Source organism: Colobus angolensis, unplaced genomic scaffold (genome assembly GCF_000951035.1).
Source record: "Colobus angolensis palliatus isolate OR3802 unplaced genomic scaffold, Cang.pa_1.0 Scaffold153, whole genome shotgun sequence".
Classification (NCBI taxonomy): domain Eukaryota; kingdom Metazoa; phylum Chordata; class Mammalia; order Primates; family Cercopithecidae; genus Colobus; species Colobus angolensis.
This window is the reverse complement of record NW_012114633.1, coordinates 6,893,464-6,913,367: the sequence shown is the minus strand read 5'-3', so window position 1 is coordinate 6,913,367 and position 19,904 is coordinate 6,893,464. Positions and strand designations below refer to the sequence as shown.

General features: G+C 37.6%; 1 protein-coding gene across 3 annotated transcripts in view; it reads left to right on the top strand.

Annotated features, from left to right (window-relative positions):
- Positions 1 to 6: 6 nt before the first annotated feature.
- ITGAV (integrin, alpha V) overlaps positions 7 to 19,904 on the top strand; it is a 95,763-nt gene continuing 75,865 nt past the window's right edge. For 2 of the 3 annotated variants that reach the window (XM_011936495.1, XM_011936493.1), the window contains exons 1-2: positions 7 to 205; positions 11,730 to 11,860. In XM_011936495.1, the coding sequence (XP_011791885.1) occupies positions 21 to 205; positions 11,730 to 11,860 (316 nt within the window). In that variant the 5' untranslated portion in view covers positions 7 to 20. Of the gene's footprint in view, positions 206 to 10,022; positions 10,069 to 11,728; positions 11,861 to 19,904 lie in introns of those variants that run through there. The other variant, XM_011936496.1, reaches the window with a different exon arrangement.

The following is a 19,904-nucleotide window of genomic DNA, read 5'->3' as shown; positions in this document are numbered from 1 at the left end:
GTCCCGCGCGCACTTCGACGATGGCTTCTCCGCCGCGGCGACGGCTGCGCCTTGGTCCCCGCGGCCTCCCGCTTCTTCTCTCGGGACTCCTGCTACCTCTGTGCCGCGCCTTCAACCTAGACGTGGACAGTCCTGCCGAGTACTCTGGCCCCGAGGGAAGTTACTTCGGCTTCGCGGTGGATTTCTTCGTGCCCAGCGCGTCTTCGTAAGTGGCCGCACTTGGAACCGGAGCCGGCCCCCTCCCCCACCGCGCGCACCCACCCAGCCCGTTTCTCCACTGGGATTGATTTCCGAGAGATCCCGGCGTCTGTCTGTCTCACCCATCCTACCCCTCAGAGTGGTTTATGTCCTGGGTGGGGGAAATATTTGGGTAAATGAACTCCCCTTGGTACCCATCATCCAGTTACATCCCGCTCCTCACCTCTTAAAATTGGTTAGGGGCAGCGGGAGAGTTTTGAAGCAGACCTGTGCTTAAAACTCGGGGTAAGTGGGAAATCAACAAAGGCTGGTCTTGCCGGACTCCCCACCTCCTGTGCCAACGTCGAGGATTTGGTCAATATCATCCCCGAACCTCTTTTTATCTTGTACCAGTTAGGCTTCTTGGTAGCCTTTTTATGCTTTACAGGCTTAACGCCCGTCCTTTTCAGTCTCCCTAAACAAGCCCTCCCCCACTCTTTCCGCCTCTGTCTGATTCTGTTTCTCCTCACTCCTTTTGCAGACATTCTGATAACTTAAAATGACCATACTGTCCTATTGAATTCATTGTGTCTTATCTCTGGGACTGTCAGACATTTGCACATTTGAGGTTGAACAGATGAATTGAATGTGTCATCTGTTCTTTTTATAGTGATTCACTATTTAGGTCATTGTTCAGAAGGAACAAGGATGTTTGCTGAGTTTTCACTCACTGCAGGTCATTTGAATATTGCAGTATTTCATAATTCAGTTATGTTTGCAAGTTGCCAGCGTTCCGCGTTGCAAGGGCCGTCAGGATTTGTAACAGTTATTGTCATTATTGTGTTAGAAATTGTCTCCGACTTTAGTGAATGCTGACATCATTCTCACCACCCCACCCCCATGGTAGCGTTAGGAGTACTGTTGTAATGAGTGTTCAATTTTTTTTTTTAATGATGTTTAAATCTTGTTTTCAAGAGAGAAACTGTTCTTAGGGTGCCTTCTAAACGCTTAGACATTGTAACAACATATTTTTGTTAGCATATTTTCTGTATAAGATGTCCCTTTGGGGTGAAGTGGAGGATAATTTTGACAGTTAGTACGTGGATAGGACCATCTTCCACTACATACATGCCTAATTTGAGGGTGGTCTTAACGTTTTTCTATGGCTGGTTTAGAGTATTCAGCAGAATTTAGTCTTACTGTTTTTCTGAATGTTACTGAGTATCATTCATTTTGGTAACAACCTTCGCAGCAATACAGATTGGATGCAGTTAGTGGAAACTTTGTTAGTGGAGACATTATTTTATGTAGCAAGCTTAGTTTTATTTGTTGTTAGCAGTTACAGGGCTTTCTGTGAGACCTGGTGCACAGATTTTCCAACATGATAAAAATAATCATTATTTAGGCAACATTTACCAATTTCACATTCCATTTAGTCATTTTAGTCAGCGTTATCTTTTTATTTATTATTTTTAACCACAGGGGTGAATACCAAACATTATCTTTAAACATTTTTGTTTTCAGATACTTTCAAGTGTGTGCCTTTATGAGACGGAACATTTTAGTTGCTCCCAAGGGTTCAATTTTAGATTTAATTTGTACAGAAATTCTAATGATTTTGAAAATATATGTCTTCGGTCAAAAATTTGCATTTAAATACTTAATGCAAAAATTAAGACTTGGTGGTGCACACCTGGAATCCCAGCTCTGTGGGAGGCTGAGATGAGAGGATTACTTGGAAAGTGGAGGTTGCAGTGAATGGAGATTGTGCCACTACACTCCGGCCTGGGCAGCAGAGAGAGACTGTCTGAGAAACAAAAACAAAATAAAAAACAAAAACAAAACACAAAACAACGAAAAACTTTAAAGTTAATGGCAGTGTTTTACAAATGTTAGTGTTAATTCTTCAGCAGTGCTCTAAGTTTAGTGTCAGATAAATGAGAGGCTGATAAACGTCAAGTGTTTTTTTGTTTGTTTGTTTTGTTTTGTTTTTTTTCCTTTGGAAAATGCAGTAATGTTGAACTATTCATAATATTTGCTACTGCTGATTACAAGCCAGGGTGATTAATCTTTGGCCACTCATTATAATCAATGACTATATTATGACCTCACAGGTTTACATGACTTCACTCATAGACCTTTAATGATAAGGAGAAATTGAACTTGGGTTTGGTTTCCTATAATATTTTGAAATATTCATCAGCAACTTTGTTACTGATAGACCAGAGAGGCTCTAGGTATAGGTAACTTAAAAAATGGAAACCAACCTTGAGTTTTTTTTTTCTTTCTTTTTAAATGAAATGTGTATGAACAGAGGTTTTTACTCACTGAGCTTTTCAGATTTAACAAAAATTTATGTAAAATTATGCTGAATTTTCTAAAAGGGCATTTTAAATTTAACAAGCGTTGGAATCCAAGGTACATGGGATGCCATTTCCAATATTAGCAGTTGCATTTATTGTTATTTGGTATTACCATCAACTTTTAAAAGAAGAAAAGCCACGTAATGAAAAAGTATTTGTCAATTGAAGAGCGCCTTTCTTCTGAGGGGAGAAGGATTCATGAGGAGCAGTGGTTATGATGTCCACTCCTGTTGCTTTTTCCAGTTTTGGTGTCCACATACCTTGGGGAAGCTGTAGAATTATTTTCTGCCTAATTTTTCTCTTGATAGAAAATTATTATTGAATTATCTGCATAGTTTTGTTGTGAAAATTAATGAGTATTTATTAAAGGGAAGGACAAATAAAGTACTAAGCAAAATGTTAAGGCGGCCCCTCAAAAAGTCACTCCAGAAATGAGTCATGTTTGAAATAAAAATTCCCAAAAATAGTGATTTTCAAAATTATGAAAAATAAAGCATTCGCATTCTGTTTTTTTCCCTGTAAGCATTTATGCTATGTTGTAAAACTAAAATTTAAAGACTGTATGCAGTCCAATAATTAAAGTCATACTTTTCTTGTGGTGACTAATTGGAAAAATTAAAAATTACATCCTAGGTTTAATTATAATGATGACATCTTATTTTGGTAAACATATTTTATAATTTGCTAAGCACTTATATCTCATTTCATTCTATAGCCCACACCACCAGTGGGGAAGTAAGGGGAAGCAGATATACTCATTCTTACAGATCAGGAGGAAACGGAGGCAGAAGAGTTTTCAGTCTAGTTATTTGAGTAGGTTGGTGTGAGTAGAGGGTAAGAAAGGGAGGGATCCGAAGGCAGGGTGTAAAATTCAAATCCCACTTTTTAAAATTCAGATATTGAATTTTTAAAGAAAATAACTGAACAATTTTAAAATTCTTTAAATATATGTCATACAGTTCTCATTTTATGTATTTCTTTATTTTAAAATAATGCTATGATGAATAACACTGGATTCTTGCCTTTTCCCCCATTAAACACTAATGGAGCCTTATCTTACAGTTGGCAATGTGTAGATATGTGTGTCTTACAAGCAGAAGGTCCTTCAATGGTTCTCAGTCCTAACTTCATGTTTTCAATATCTGAAATCCTTTTAAGTAAAACTCCTGCCCTGGCTGTATCTTAAATCTAAAAGTAGATCTCTGACTTGATATTCCGGTGGCCTGGCCTGTAAATCATTTCTCATTGACTAGCCTGTCTTAACTCAATTTAACTCTTCACCAAGAGATGTCAGTTGCACCTCTGTTTCTATTAATGGTGGCATCATTTTCTCTGTAACCTTGGAAATAATTTCATATTCCTCCCTCTCATGTTCTATTTTTCTGTGTCTCTCCTACTTCACCACCTTAATATCAGTCAGTGATTAGTCAGCAGGCAGAAGCTCCTAGAAATTCTTCCTTCTACTCCTTATTTCAGTATAGTTATGACAAGTGTAGTCCATGGCACTCAGGTCCTCCCCAATCCCTCTGCCCATCATTTGGCTCTTAAACCTGCAGAACATCTTATCTGTTTCTATTTGTTTTATCTTTCTGTAACATCCTTTTTCATCCTGGTATTCTGTTGCAAAAATTTTCATAATAAAGCTTCCGTTGCCAGCAAGAAAGTCCAAACTGCTTAACGTGGATTAAGGTCACTTGCAATCTGTCCCAACCTGTCTGTATTTTTAAAACTTCATGTACCATTTCTACTCTTACCATTTTAACTGTTTTCACAACACTTTACAAAATGATGCCAGCTCTTTTTTTTTTTTGAGATGGAGTCTAGCGGAGTCTAGCTCTGTCGCCGAGGCTAGAGTGCAGTGGCCGGATCTCAGCTTACTGCAAGCTCCGCCTCCCGGGCTTATGCCATTCTCCTGCCTCAGCCTCCCGAGTAGCTGGGACTACAGGTGCCCACCACGTCGCCCGGCTAGGTTTTTGTATTTTTTTTTAGTAGAGACAGGTTTCAACGTGTTAGCCAGGATGGTCTCGATCTCCTGACCTCGTGATCCGCCCATCTCGGCCTCCCAAAGTGCTGGGATTACAGACTTGAGCCACCGCGCCTGGCCTCATTTTTTTATAAACTTCCGAGTAGCTCTGACTATATTGGTTGATTTTTCTCATCATAAAGAATATAAATGTATATTAGGGGACATAAAATTAGACTATAATTTTATTATTTAGAAAGCAATTCCTATATTGATTACTTCTGATTAAGGACATAACAGTGTTTTATAGAGCATTATGAAAGACAAGGGAAAATATATGGAAATTGTAGTTACTGCTTCTGTTTTACATCATGTAGTTGTTAACTGGCATTTTTGTTTTTCTTTTGATTCAAAAAAGCGTTTTTTAAAAAATGAAAAGTAAATCTGAAACTGGAATTGTAGCTTTGACATAACATACAGTACTATTTCATGCACATTTATTTCTATATACATGTATGATAGTTTTTCAGAAGTTCCTTTTGGTGAAGACTCATTGATCAACTCAGAGTCAGCTAAATATATTAAACATGCTTTATCTTAGAAAGGTCAGTGCTGAAAGCAGACAAACAAGTTAGTTTATTTGGAGGGTTTGAAAAATGGACTTGTCATTGTTTGGCAGGTTGCCCCTCCTTGGTTGTCAAGGTCACATTCCCTGAATCAACTGCCCTTCAAGTATACTTTGGATAGGGAGTGCATCCAAAGGCCATCCTCCTGATTGGTTCCTCTAAGCCTCTTGTCTGTCTCCCGCTCACTTCCTCCCCTGATACCTCTCCCTCCCTATCTCTCTCTCTTTTCTCTTTTTCTGTCTTTTGTCCTTCCTTTCTTTTTCTTTTCCTCTATCTCTTTTCCTCCTTTCCATCCATCTTTCTGTCCCCTCTCCGAAACTCAATCCTTTATATTTTAGCACTTCTTGGCGTGGATGTAAACCTTAATTTTGAAGTCCCAGAGAGTTATTTAATGGCAATGTTTCCAGTCATTAAAAAAAATGTAGAGGATGAGGATTCTGATGATGTTCTTGGACACACTTTTTGGAGGGAAATGGTGTCTATCAGGAGAGAGTTGCAGGCATAGGAAATTAAGTCACTCAGCTTCAGATTTACACTGCTCATCAGTGAAAACTCTTGTCAACCTTGCCTCACCCTGTGTATTCTCCCCACCTCTCCACTATTGATAAGAAATGTTTAAGCCAATTTTTCTACCTTTCTTTCTCTTTTTCTCCTTCCTTTGAGTTAATCACTGGACCATTAATGGCCCTTTGAAAAAACTGAAGAAAGAAAAGCCCTTTTAAAGACAGAATTTAAGTTTTACATTTTCTACTCTTTTAGGGAATAACTTATTAATGACATCAATTGTTTTCAGGACCAAGGTGATAATTAAATACCATCCTCTTGTATTTTCCTGGTATTTCAGATTTTCTAAGTTTGCATTTATTTATTATCACCTTCAGAAAATTTCTTTTTAAAGTAATTATAGTGGGCATTGTTGTCTCCATTCAATAGAAAAGGGAACAGAGATTCAAAGTTACTCCTTCAGTTGATTTGCAGTGTCTGTAAATTTTAATTCCAAACTGTTTCCATTAGATAGTGCTGCTTAGATCACAAACTTTTTTTTTTTCTGGTCTGTCAGTTTTCTTACCCTAATTAAGCTGTTGTAAACATTCATTAGTCATTCTTAGATGAAATTCAAGTAACAATTATTTTTATAGAGTATTTTATTAACTTTGTTTTTTGTAGTGTGTGTTCCTTTTTTTTTTTTGAGATGGAGTCTCTCTCTGTTGCCCAGGCTGGAGTGCAGTGGCACGATCTTGGCTTGCTGCAACCTCTGCCTCCTGGATTTAAGCAATTTCTGGCTAATTTTTGTATTTTTGGTAGACATGGAGTTTCACCATGTTGGCCAGGCTGGTTTTGAACTCCTGACCCCAAGTGATCCGCCTGACGGGGCCTCCCAAAGTACTAGGATTACAGGTGTGAGCTGCTGTGCTTGGCCTGTGTTGCTTTTTATTCCTTAGTTTTTTTATATAGCATCTTTTATCACCTTGTATCCAGTTTTCTATGCAAATATTTGTTTTTCACTATGCAACTTCCTCGTAAGACTTTAACATATGTCTAAGATAATTTTGCTTTCTCCATCTCTTCATTGTTCTCTTTAAAACACTTAAATATCTTAATGATAAGTTTCATATCGAGATGGCATTTTGTATGAAAAACTTCATTCCTCTGCTTTTTTCCCTCACAAATTTGGCATGTAAATATTGACACATTCCTTTTATATTATTCTGCCATTTCTGTGGCATTTCACCAATGTGCAAGTCTGCACATGAAGGTATGCTTAGGAAAACTTAATGAACATCCATATTTGTACACCTGAGTACCATCATTTCATGCCTAAAATGTGCAAGTAGCCTGATGACAAGCAACAGGCTTGTTCCTGGTCTTATCCAAGGAACTCAAACTGTGTGCTGCCAATAGAGTGCTGTTTTCATTCAGAGAACTCTCCTACCGGGCTCTTTTTCTCTGTCTTTGTTGAAGGCCTTCTCCTAATAACTTTCCAGCTCTCTCTGTCTTATAGTGCCAACTAAAGAAAGTATCTGAAACCCAAAATTAAGTAGAGATGTTACATAAGGAAATTGTTTTAAGGGTAATTTAAATAATTGGATGTTTAATAGAGGATGCTTTCTGCATTTTTGAGAAGTTCAGACATAGTGGAAATGACTTATTTATATATGGCTACTTTAAGATTGAGACATAGCTATTGAATTGACTTTGCTACACCACTGTCTATTTAAACTTTTCTTGAGTTCTTATGTGGCAGGCTCAAAAGATGAATTAGAGTACCCTGCATTCAAAGAAGCAATTTATCATAAGATAGGCAGAATACTTTTGACCAAAAAATTATAAAAGATATTGTAAGACAGGGATCCCCAGCCCTCGGGCCATGGACGAGTACTGGCCCACAGCCTCTTAGGGACCATGCTGCACAGCAGGAAGCGAGCAGCAGGAAAGTGAGCATTACCACCTGAGCTCTGCCTCCTGTCAGATCAGCGGTGGCATTAGATTCTCATAGGAGCAAACACTATTGTGTGAACCCTGTTGTGAAATGTGCATGCAAGGATCTAGGTTACATGTTTTCTTATGAGAATCTAATGCCTGATGATCTGAGTTGGACAGTTTTATCCTGAAAGCATCCCCCTCTATGTCTGGGGAAGGAAAGGTTGGGAACCACTGCTGTAAGGTACTATTTGAAGACAATCCAGAAGTGATTTTTGCTTGTAGGTTTCCAGGCAAAGCCTGAGAACCAATTTTCCTATCCTGACCTAGAACCTGGTATTATCCACGACACTTAAGAACGTGTACATACCTGTGCTTATATTACTCTCCTTAGGACTACTGTGGCAATGGCCCAAGCAAGCACTATTCAAGATATTGACCCTGAAAAGCAAACTTACCTGAACTGTTCTTTTGCTGTAGTATGCACTCAAAAATCATTTAATTCTGATGAAAAGGGGTAGTTGTGTGATTTTGGGGTCAAATTTTAGACCTGTTAAAAAATTGTATGTGTAATAAATTTACATATTATAGTTTACACACACACACACACACACACAAAGTTTCACTGTGTTAACCAGCTCTGCTCTAGATAAAGAACCAATGGGGTTTTGATGACGAGCTGCTCTCTTAGTTATGGGAGGTGGGGACTCTCTTACTTGTAGCTTTTTTTTTTTTTGAGACAGTTTTCCTCTGTTGTCCAGGCTGCTGGACTGCAGTGGTGCCATCTTGGCTTACTGCAACCTCCACCTCCTGGGTTCAAGCAATTCTCCTGCCTCAGCCTCCTTAGTAGCTGGGATTACAGGCTCATGCCACCACGCCTGGCTAAGTTTTTAAAATTTTTAGTAGAGATGAGGTTTTGCCATGTTGGTCTCGAACTCCTGACCTCAAGTGATCCGCCTGCCTCAGCCGCCCAAAGTGTTGGGATTACAGGCGTGAGCCACTGTGCCCAACCTCTTTTTTTCTTATAAAAGATTTTTGCTGAATGAAAACTAAGTTCATTTTCTACCCAGAATCATTTTGCTGTGATAGGAGAGAGCCAACATTCGTCTTTTACTGATGCCAAATATGACTGCATGAAGCTCTATTAAACAGGGCGTGGTTTGGTTGGGAGTTACATCTTTATTTTGAATTTGTGGATTTTTAAGATAAGTGTCAGAAAATGGGATTCTTTGTAACCCTGCAATTCGTACAGCCAGCTTTTGTCTAATGTAGATGAGATTTGTCAGCTACTACCCAGAATAAAAAATTGATTTAAAGAGTTCAAATGAATGCATTCCATATTTAAGATGTACATTCGTTCTAATTTCACAAAAAGGTGAAAAGCAATTGTAAATGTTTCCTTTGCCAGGATAATTTAAGTGACTTAGTATTTAATGAAATACAGTTGTTATGGTGATAGCATTTTAGGACTGTTTTTGTCTACCTGTATCCTGTTTTACCTGACTGAATTCCCCCATCTGTGTTCTGATATAAAATACTGTCTCTCAGACAGGGCTTCAGACTACAATTGGATAACTCACAGATATCTCAAACAAACATATTGATAATAGAATTCATGGTTTTTCTGTAAGTACTTATTTTATTTTATTTCTTGAGACAGGGACTCGCTGTTTCACCCAGGCTGTTTGCTTACTTTCTAGCACTTGTAATCACAGCTCACTGCAGCCTCAATGTCGGGGACTCAAGCCATCCTCCTGTCTCAGGACCCCAGCTCCATCCCCAAAGTTGGGACCATAGGCACATCCACGCCCAGTAAATTATTTTATTCTTTGTAGTGATGGGGGTCTTGCTGTGTTGCCTAGGCTAGTCTTGAACTCCCGTAAGTACTTAATCTGCCTTCTGCTTCTCTGCTCTCTAGGCTTTTCTCCCATCAATGCACTCAAGAAAGAAACCTAGGTGGCATTCTTAAATGTCTTTTCTCTCATATTCAGGCCTCCAGCTATTGCTGTTCTACTCCAGATGTTTTTTTCCATCTGTCATCTATCTTTCCACCCACCCTCCTACTGCAGATCATGCTCACCTGCTCCCTGAGTTGTGGTCAGGCCTTTGCTTTCCTTGTTCCATTTTTTTCTCCCTCTCCCTTAATGCTTTCCCCATAAGGCATAAAATTTAGTTTTCTTTAGTAGATGATTTCATTCTTCTTAAAAAACTCGTTGTCTTCAAATGAACCTTGGAATAAAACAAAGTTTAACCATGGCCAAAAGGCCCTGTTTGACTTAGCTATTGCCAGGTTCCATGACCTTATCTTGTGCCACTCCTGGCTTGCCCTCTCCTTCAGCCATACCTTTCTTCATAGCCCTGAAGGTTCTTTCTTGCCTGGGTCTTTCTACTTCTGCGTTGCGTATTCCCTCCATCTTTTCATTCCACTTCCCTCATCCCCACTCCCCATGCCCCTCCATCCTCAATACACAAATGCTCCTAGGCACCCTCCTTCTGATCCTGTGCATCTTAATGTTGTGTTGAGTTCCTTAGAAATAACTTCTCAGTCTACTTTATCTAAAAGAGGACTTTCTTCCCCATTCTTTAAAGACGATTTCCTTAGAGAGACTTCCCTTTACCTAGAGGAAATCTTTCCCCTCTCATCCTTGGAGATAACTGCTCTGTCTAAAGAAGATCACCCCTCCCTATTGCCAAAAATCTCTCTCAGCTAATTTTTTGCTTACGTGGTAGGACTTGTAATAGTAATTTGTTGGCAGTTTCTTGCCTTTGCCTCTAAGAGAATTTAAGCTAAATTCCTCCATTAAGAGCAGGAACCAGCCGAGCACAGTGGCTCACGCCTGTAATCCCAGCACTTTGGGAGGCCAAGGCAAGCAGAGGTCAGGAGTTCGAGACCAGCCTGACCACAATATGGTGAAACCCCGTCTCTATTAAAAATATAAAAATAGGCAGGCGTGGTGGTGGGTGCCTGTAATCCCAGCTACTCAGGAGACTGAGGCAGGAGAATCACTTGAACCAGGGAAGCGGAGGATACTGTGAGCCAAGATCATGCCATTGCATTCTAGCGTGGGTCACAAGGGCAAGACTGTCTCAAACAAACAAACAAAAATAAAAAGAAACAAAACAAAACCAGGAACCAAGGTTGTTTTATTCATCTGGTATCTCTAGTGCTAGGGACCTTGCTTTATGCAGAAGAAACACTCAATGCATGTCTTTTATGAAGGAATAGAAAACAACAAAAGAAAAGATCTCTTTAGAATTAAAAATTTTACTCCTAATTATTGTGTCTTTGGTTTATTTTACCTTAATGACAAAGAAATTGAATAGTGGTCCTAATCTTTGACCAAGAATTGATTTGATTAATCTTGCGATAAGAAATTTTTTTTATTAGTTAGCTATTAAAAAAATTAAGCCTGGGCAATGTAGTGAGACCCCACCCCTACAAAAAATTTTTAAAATAATTAGCTGAGCATGGTGGCATATGCCTGTAGTTCTACCTACTCAGGAGACTGAGGCAGGAGGATTGCTTGAACCAGGAGTTGGAGGTTGGAGTTGAGCTGAGTTATGATTGTGCCATTGTACTCCAGCCTAGGCGACAGAGCAAGACCTTGTCTCTTAAAAAAGAAAAAGTAGAATAAAATAAAAATTACAGCAATATTTTTAATGCAAGATAATTTTTTCTAAATGGAAAAATAATATTTATAATTATACTTTGGAATAATTTATTTAGAATGTATTTATATTTTTTGCTCAACATTCAGGGTATAGAAAATGCATAGCAATTCTCACATGCGTGCGCGCACACACACACACACAAGCACACACCAGAACACCAAAACAAAACTTTTCTGCCTGTAGGGAGCATACATTTTTAACAGCTTTACTGAGATATTTGACATACAATAAACTGTACATATTTAAAGTGTATGATTGACCTGCATAAATTCCTAAATGAATGTAACCCTGAACTTGCCTTATAAAGTTATCAGGAAAATAAACGATATCAAATTATGTATGCATGCAAGAGAGTACCAAATGAATAATGGAGATTATGCTCTCAGTGAATAGCAAATGGTTTTAAAAAATATTTGTTGATAAGAAAATGGTTGCTCCTCATAAATCAGAAGATATTGCTTACGCTTTATTTCATGTAAACTTTTGTCTACCCCTTTTGTATTTTAGCCGGATGTTTCTTCTCGTGGGAGCTCCCAAAGCAAACACGACCCAGCCTGGGATTGTGGAAGGAGGGCAAGTCCTCAAATGTGACTGGTCTTCTACCCGCCGGTGCCAGCCAATTGAATTTGATGCAACAGGTAAATATTGATGCACAATTTTCTTTTCATTGATTTCATTTGATTTTTTTAGCAATTGGTTTAAATGTAACCATTTAATACAATAATATATATATGCACCTCAGACCCACAGGGAAAATTATGGAAAGACAAACGATTTATTACATGATTTTTTCCTACAATTTTTTTGGTAGATGAAAGTATTAAAATTACATTGTATTTCCTTTGGTTCAGATGTCTTCTGCCATAAACTGATAGTATCAACCCACAGAAATTTGGGATGAATCTATTAAGATTTTTTTTTACTTTTTCTGAGAATCAGGAGCTCATAGGCACAGAAAGACTTTTTTGCTGCTTCTCTGTCAACCAAAGTGAAGCATGATTCACTGATTATTGTAGAAGACCAAATCTCAGATCATGAATATATCCAAGCCTTGGGCTGTGCTATAAAAAGCAGTTGAGGAGGCCAGGCGTGGTGGCTCATGCCTGTAATCCCAGCACTTCGGGAGGCTGAGGCGGGGGGATCACAAGGTCAGGAGTTCCAGACCAGCCTCAGCAACATGTTGAAACCTTGTCTCTACTAAAAATACAAAAATTAGCTGGGTGTGGTGCACGTCTGTAATCCCAGCTACTCAGGAGGCTGAGGTAAGACAATCTCTTGAACCTGGGAGGTGGAAGTTGCAGTGAGCTGAGATCACGCCACTGCACTCCAGCCTGGATGACAGAGGGAGACTCCATCTCAAGAAAAAAAAAAAAAAGCAGTTGAGGAATCTTTTGCATTCAAGTAGACTTAGGTGACGTAAACAACAGTTACCAAGACTTTGTTGGGAAAATTATATATTATGGTTCTGATAACAGGAGAATTTTATCTTAGGGACAAATTTCAGTGTCAGGATTGTGGTAGCAAGGAGAAAATAGCATGCAAAAGATGAGAAATAAGTTTTACATTTTTACCAGTGAAATAAAATATGCAGAATTCTGTACACATTTATATTGGTATATTTATTTATATTTGTGAAATCTTAGATAATCGTTAAGGAAATAGTGTGACATTCTTCTAGTATAATAGTCTTACAAAATTTTTTATTGATTCTGATTTGCTGGCTTTGACAGAGTGCTTTAAGATAAACCTACACAAAAGTAATCCTTTTTTCCGTATTGTTATTTCCTGCCAGTACTAAAATATATTGATGCTGGGAAATATGTCAGTGAAGCAGGAATCATGATGTGGACTGTTCCATTTGACATTGTGATCAGTGCCAAAATGATTGTTAGTCATTAGGCCAGCTGTTAATGGGAACCAGATCACATGCACATGTTTTTAGGGTTTTTTTTTTTTCCATTGGAAATTATCTACATTAAACTCTGTTGTATTTTTCCATATATGGCTAATACTTGGAAAACTCCAAGAGTTTGTAAAAAGGCTCAATTTTACCATAAATGGAGAAATACCTGTGACTCAGAATATGATGGTTTTAGGGCATTTATTGTCTAACAAAATATGAGAACTAATAAAACGAAACCACAGTTTAGATTTTGATAGGTCGAACTGTTCAGATGTTTCTATACTTAACACCATAGGTTTTTGTGTATTTATTGCTTCAGATAATTTTTTGTTTATTGAAAATAATATATGCACATGGTAAAACAAATTTTAAACAGTATTAAAGCGTGTACAGTGAAACATACAACTCACTCACATCAGTCTTCTCAGAGACAATCACTTTTTTGTTTTTTATTTTTGAGATAGGGTCTCGCTCTGTCACTTGGGCTGCAGTGCAGTGGTGTGATCATGGCTCATTGCAGCCTCCGCCTCCCAGGCTCAAGTGATCTTCCCACCTCAGCCCCACAAGGAGTTGGGACTACAGAGGTGTGCCACCAGCCCGGCTAGTTTTTATGTATTTTTTTTTAAAGAGATGGGGTTTTGCCATATTGCCCAGGCTAGTCTCAAAACATCTGGGCTCAAGCAGTCTGCCCCACTCAGCCTCCCGAAGTGCTGAGACTCCAGGTATGGCCTACTGTGCTCAGCCTGAGGCAATCACTCTTAACAATTTCATTTATCCTTCTAGAATTTTCTTATTTCTATATATGTATGCATCCTTGAAGGAAAGGCAACTCAAAAATCTAATGCCTCCCCGCACTGTTCTAACAGTAGAAATCTCTTGTAGATCTTTCCTTATCGGTATATGAATTTACCTCACATTTTGTAAATCACTGATACTATTCTATTGTATATGTGTACCTTATTTGCTTAAATTATATGTTCTACTAGTGAATACTTCGATTATTTCCAGTCTTTTATTATGAACACTGCTGTAGTGAAAATGTTATACACATGTATTTGTACAAATATGTGAATATATCTGTATGATAAAGGAGATCTTTGGATATGTATATTTAAAGTTTTGTTAGGTATTATAAACTTTCCCTCACAGAAGTTTACACCCCTCCAGTTATGTTTTTGAAACCCATGGCAACCTCATTTATTACCGTATTTTTAAATCTTTGTCAGTTTTGTAGGAGGAAATAGTATCTGTTATGGTAATTTGCATTTCTTTAATAGTAAGACTGAGTGTCTTCATATTTGTTGGTAAGCCTTCAGTATCCCTTTTCCTGTGAGCTACTTTTAGTATATTTGTATGTATTTTCTATTCATTTGTGATTTCAATAAATGAATCTCAGTTTATAGCACTCTATCCTTTCAGTGTTTAGTCCAGAATCTGGAGCCATGTTTGACATTGCATCTTTCAGTAGGTCAGAATGTAACTGTTTCTCATCAGTCCACTGCTAATATCCTGGACCAAGCTACCATTGTCTCCCATCTGGACTATTGTCCTAGATTTTTTAATTAAGGCACTGCCAGCAACGAGATGGCACATTTAAATTGAGGTAATTTGACTATTTACAGAGGACTGTGCAGGTACCTGGGGATTGATTGTATATCAGCACTAGTTAAAATGTGGCCTCTAGGCCTGAAGGCAGTGGTTCCCAGAATCTGAAAACAGAATACTAGGTGTAGACAGCCACGTGACAGGAGCTGTGGCTTTTTTCAGAGGGCAGGAGCCAGCCCCAAATGACCAGGGGATTAAAACAATGAGCCCACTCTGCTTCCTCCCTTTGATTCTCTGTGCTGTTCTGTGCCTCATAAACAGTAGACATTTTCGCACCTCACCCTTACCTGGGCTGTATTTTCCTGCCGGGACATTCTTTCCCTAAATGTTCACTGAGTATCTGCTTCACCATCATTTTGAGAATGGCTCAAATATGATCTTCTCAGTGATGCCCTGACCATCTTACTTAAAATTACAACTCCCCCTTCTCACCTTGTACTTCCATCCTCTTCTCTATGTTTTCCAGTAGTGCTTACATTGTTATATGTTATTTATTTGTTTTTAGTGAATGTCTCTTTCCCTCAATTAGAATGTAAGTTCCATGAGGACAGTTTTTTATCTTTGTTCATTGCTGAAACTCCAGGGCCTAGAACATTGTCTGGTGCCCGGCACAAGTTAGTGCCCAATAAATTGAAGAGATGAATGTACGGTAAGAAGTTTTTGTGTAGTAAGGAAATAAATAAAGTCCTTTAGTTGTCATAGATGTACATATATATATAAAATATATTTATATGTATAATACATATATTCTTATGTATATGTATATCTTTTGTCCCTGTTTATGATATTTCTGTAATCCTTTTGTATAACTTCTGAGACCTCCACAGTGGAAAAGAAATTAAGACTTAATTTTTTTACATTAGTATTTTTATTCAAATGGTGTTTATTTGAATGTAAGAGGACAACATAGATTTAAATAACCCAGTCAAGAAAATGTATATCTAAAACAGCCACATTAAACTATATTGTATTGAGTTTCAAGGAAGAAATGCTTATAGCTTATAGCTTCCTGCTAAACTTTCTTTATGTCTCTCTCCCAAGGAACTCTTCATCCCATCCTAGACCAAACATATAAGCATCTCTACAATACAAATGTCTTTTCTCTTTTTTATTATCTCAAGGGAGACAGAGGCTAAGCAGATATATGGGGTTTCTGAAGGCAACCTCCCTGGGGCTCAAACTCTGATTCTGCCAGTTACCGGAAAATTACCTGCCATTCTCCTTTGTATAATACATTCCAGGGGTGATCATGAAAAGTATAAATTGGTTAGTTTATTTACTTTCTTGTGTTTCTGAGCCCAGAACAGATTTTAATGCTTAAAAGTGCCCTGTCCTCATGTTTTTAATATTTGGGAAATAATTTACTTTATGAAATAGTCTCAAGAAAATTAGCTGTAATTATATGATGTGGGAGACATTACAACACTTTGTCATTATTCACATTTTTTTAAACTTCTGGGAAGAACTTTGGTATGCCCATGTGACTTTTTCTGGCCCATAAAACATGAGCAGAATTGTGTCATTTCTGGGTGGCAGGGTTTAAGAGCTGGGGCATTATTCTGCCCCTTCCCAGATGGCGTAGTGAGTAGTGATACTTTAAATGGTAGAACTTCTGTCAACTTGAGGCCTGTAGTAAGGAAGACATAAAGCTTAGACTCTTACTCATATGTGTGTGTACAAAAAAAAACTATTGTTATTTTTAACTACTTGAGATTTGGGGGATGCTTGTTACCATAGCATCATGGAAACTAAACTGAATAACACATATAGGGATATTAAAATGGAATATTATCAATAATCAGCTGCTGGAAAATGGTTATTAAAACCTCTTTCTATTCTGCATGCCAGTTTGGTCTTCCTTTAAGTTTCTAGTCTGACTTACTGAGTATCTGAGTGACTAAATGACTAGGTATCATTGCTTATGCTAAAAATGGCCCCAGATGTTAAGTTGCATTTGGATTGGGAGCAAATATAAATAGACTAAGTACCTGATAGGGGTATCATAGCTTTGGGGTTCCTTGAGTAATAGTGACTTAAAACTGGCATGTGTTTTGTGGCCACTCTGGAAGCTCTAGCTATAGAGTTGTTGCAAAAGATGTCATTTCTGTGGGGGCAAGAGGCTTTGAAGCCCGAATGACTCCTGTGTCTACTAGGTTTTGTTTCTTCAAATCTGAGCCGTCACCTGGCGGGGCAAAGAGAAGTACTCTGGACAGCTGGGTGGACAGCTGTATAGGAAAGTTCATGTAAGGATTCTCACCAAAGAGGTATGTCTGGTTCTGTCCTGCTGGAAAGCTGTGGTTCTGTCTTATATCCTTGTAGATAGACTGGTGCTGCATATGGCCTTTGGTAGTTTTCTGAGTCTGAAAGTTTGAGACTTAAGAAGCCCCAGATGATTGTTGCATCAACATTTGAAGTTTGTAACTATATGAAATATTCTAGGCTAGTTGCTGCATAGTCTGTTTCTCCTTTTAAAAAACAGAATAGTAATTATATTCCTTCCTACAAAAAAGAATAAACCTCAGCTAGCTCTAGAATCACAGTAAACAATTTTACAGTAAAGTGCTTGGAGATACTCCAAATGCTTGGCATTAAGTAATATTTTGTAAAATGGTCCTTTCCTCTCCCATTTGCCTTTTAGGTCAGGTTCTGCCATACTGGTAGTCTCAGTGCACTGAGTACAGTTTTCTTTCTTTATTAAGCTGAATTTTTTGTTGATTTTTTTTTTTTCTTACTGATGTTATAGTATGTTTGTTTCCCTGAGTAGACTATAAGCTATCTAAAGGCAGGGAACACATTTATTTCCACTAACCATTTATTCCATTTCCCTATGGTGGATTGCCTGTGTGTATGTTGCATGCAAGTTTTGGACTCTTCATGAAAAGTTATAGAAATAGACTCTAGCTAAATTTAACAGAACAAGAATTTGTTGGAAGGATGTTGATAACTTCACAGTTATCTGAAAAAATAGGCAGGAACCAAGAGAAGCTAACAAAAGAACAACTGGTGGATTTTATTGTTGCTGGAAGTGCTGTTGCTGAATGTGGAATAGCACCATGAGAATAATTTCTTAACCATTATGCCACTTTGCATCATTTGCTAGAGTTTTAAAACTTTTATAGTAGTGTCTGTTTGGGTGAGTCCAAGTCTCACATCTGTGAAAAGACCTGGAAAGCCTGTCTTATCTTGCACAACTAAGAAGATTAAGAAGATTATGAGCTGTAGAGGGAACTAAAAAGTATAGGATTAAGAGGGTGCCTTTTTCTCCTTTTGACTGGAAAACAGGATAATAGGAAAGAAACATCCTTTGCAAATAACCCTGTTTATCTGTTGGGCTAATTAGTAATTCATGAACTAATTTTACTTTGTGTTTACCTGTGAGGTCCCTGGATATTAGATAGTATATAATTATTAAAAGGTCATTTAACTGTTGCTTGTCACATGCATTAAGACATGCACTAGTAGCTAATTAAGAAAATCTGGATTTTGCTTTTAAGGTATTGTAACACAACTTTTTTAGCTTTTAAAGAAGACAAATGGACACTTTTGATGTGCTTTCTTTCCTATCCTGTAGCATGATTTTGGTGGTTTGAGTTGGGGATAAGAGAGAGGCTTTCAAAAATATATTCGAGAGACTAGTCAAACTTATTTTACTGTAATTCTGAACAGCAGATGCAAATAGATTCATACCAAAATAAAGGAGGCATAACTGGAAAGTATCTAACTTTGCCTGGGGACTTTGAAGAAGGCTTCCTAGATTAGTTGGTGACATTTGAGCTAGCTAATGAAAAATGAGATGAAATTCCTTAGATGTCGAAGAGGGTTACAGCTTGAGAAAACAGTATGTGTATGCTTAGTAAAAGAAGTTAGTGACTAAAAATCAAGTAATTCCATGTGTCCTACATATATGTATATGTATGTGGGCATAAGGGTTATACATGTGTGGTGGTGGGGTTATGGTGTTGAGGGCATGATGAGGAATAAAACTGGAAATAGCTGAGGAAAGATATAAATGAGTTTTTAAAAAGATACTCTAAAGGTCTAGCCAAATAAATTTACCTTTAAATTTTAATGCATATAGAGTATTATATTAGAGATAGAAGGATCTAGAGCTCCATAGGGACATCTTGAATTTCTGGTTCCTTGTAGATTTCACATGAACACTGCAGATGAACTGATACGTTCAGTATACATTGTATTAATTTTTCTAGTCACTTTTTTGGGAAAATGATAGAAGTTGAAATAATGAATATTATCATATACATATATTCAAAATATTATAGACATGACTTTAAAAAATGTGGAGTTTCATGATATGAAGTTTAATTTAGTAGAGGGTGCAATCCAGGATGGAAAAGTTACTTGCTGCTTTGATTTTTGAATGTTTATGCTTTAGTGAGCCTTCAGGAGTGAAAGGAAACCTTAGTCCAAAATTTAGATTTGCAAAATTTATTTCCAAAATGTGCCACCCTGTTAGTTTTCTTTCAAGATCTTGACTCTGGCTTGTCATCTTTATTGTTCTTTTTCCCCCGTATTTGCTTGATGGAATATATAAACAAAGCCACAACTAAGATGTTTTTAAAAATTTCTTATTTTATATGTTTATGCAATGATTGAAATATTACAACTTGCTTTTGAAATAGCAGTTGCCCTCTTGGATTTTTAAACCTTTTCATCCAGTGACTCTTCATAATTTATAGATTCTTAAATAGGGTCTTCATAATGACAGAATAGGTTTTTCCCCTAAATTGAAAGAATAATGTGAACTTTGATATGTTATAGAATTAGTGAAAATGAAACAGTTATTTGGGGGTATGATTTGTTTGTTTTAGTCTAAGATGATTGATACGTGGAAAACTCACAAGTGGATGTGGAAAAGTAGAACTGAAGAAAAGATTAGTTGCATGATTTAGTTTAGGGATTAATGATCTATGTATTTTCAGTAGTAAAGTTATTCCAAACTATAATAGATTGCTATACAGAACAATATTGAGACTATTCAGGTAGCAAGCCTAGACTGTTCATGTAGTCTGTTATCTGTTTTGCCTTCATGGCTACATTAGTTTCCTGTTGCTATTGTCATAAGTTACCAAAGATAACAAATTTGTTATCTTTAATTCTGGAGGTCAGATGTCCAAAATGGATTCATCGGGCTAAATCAAGGTGAGAAACTGTTT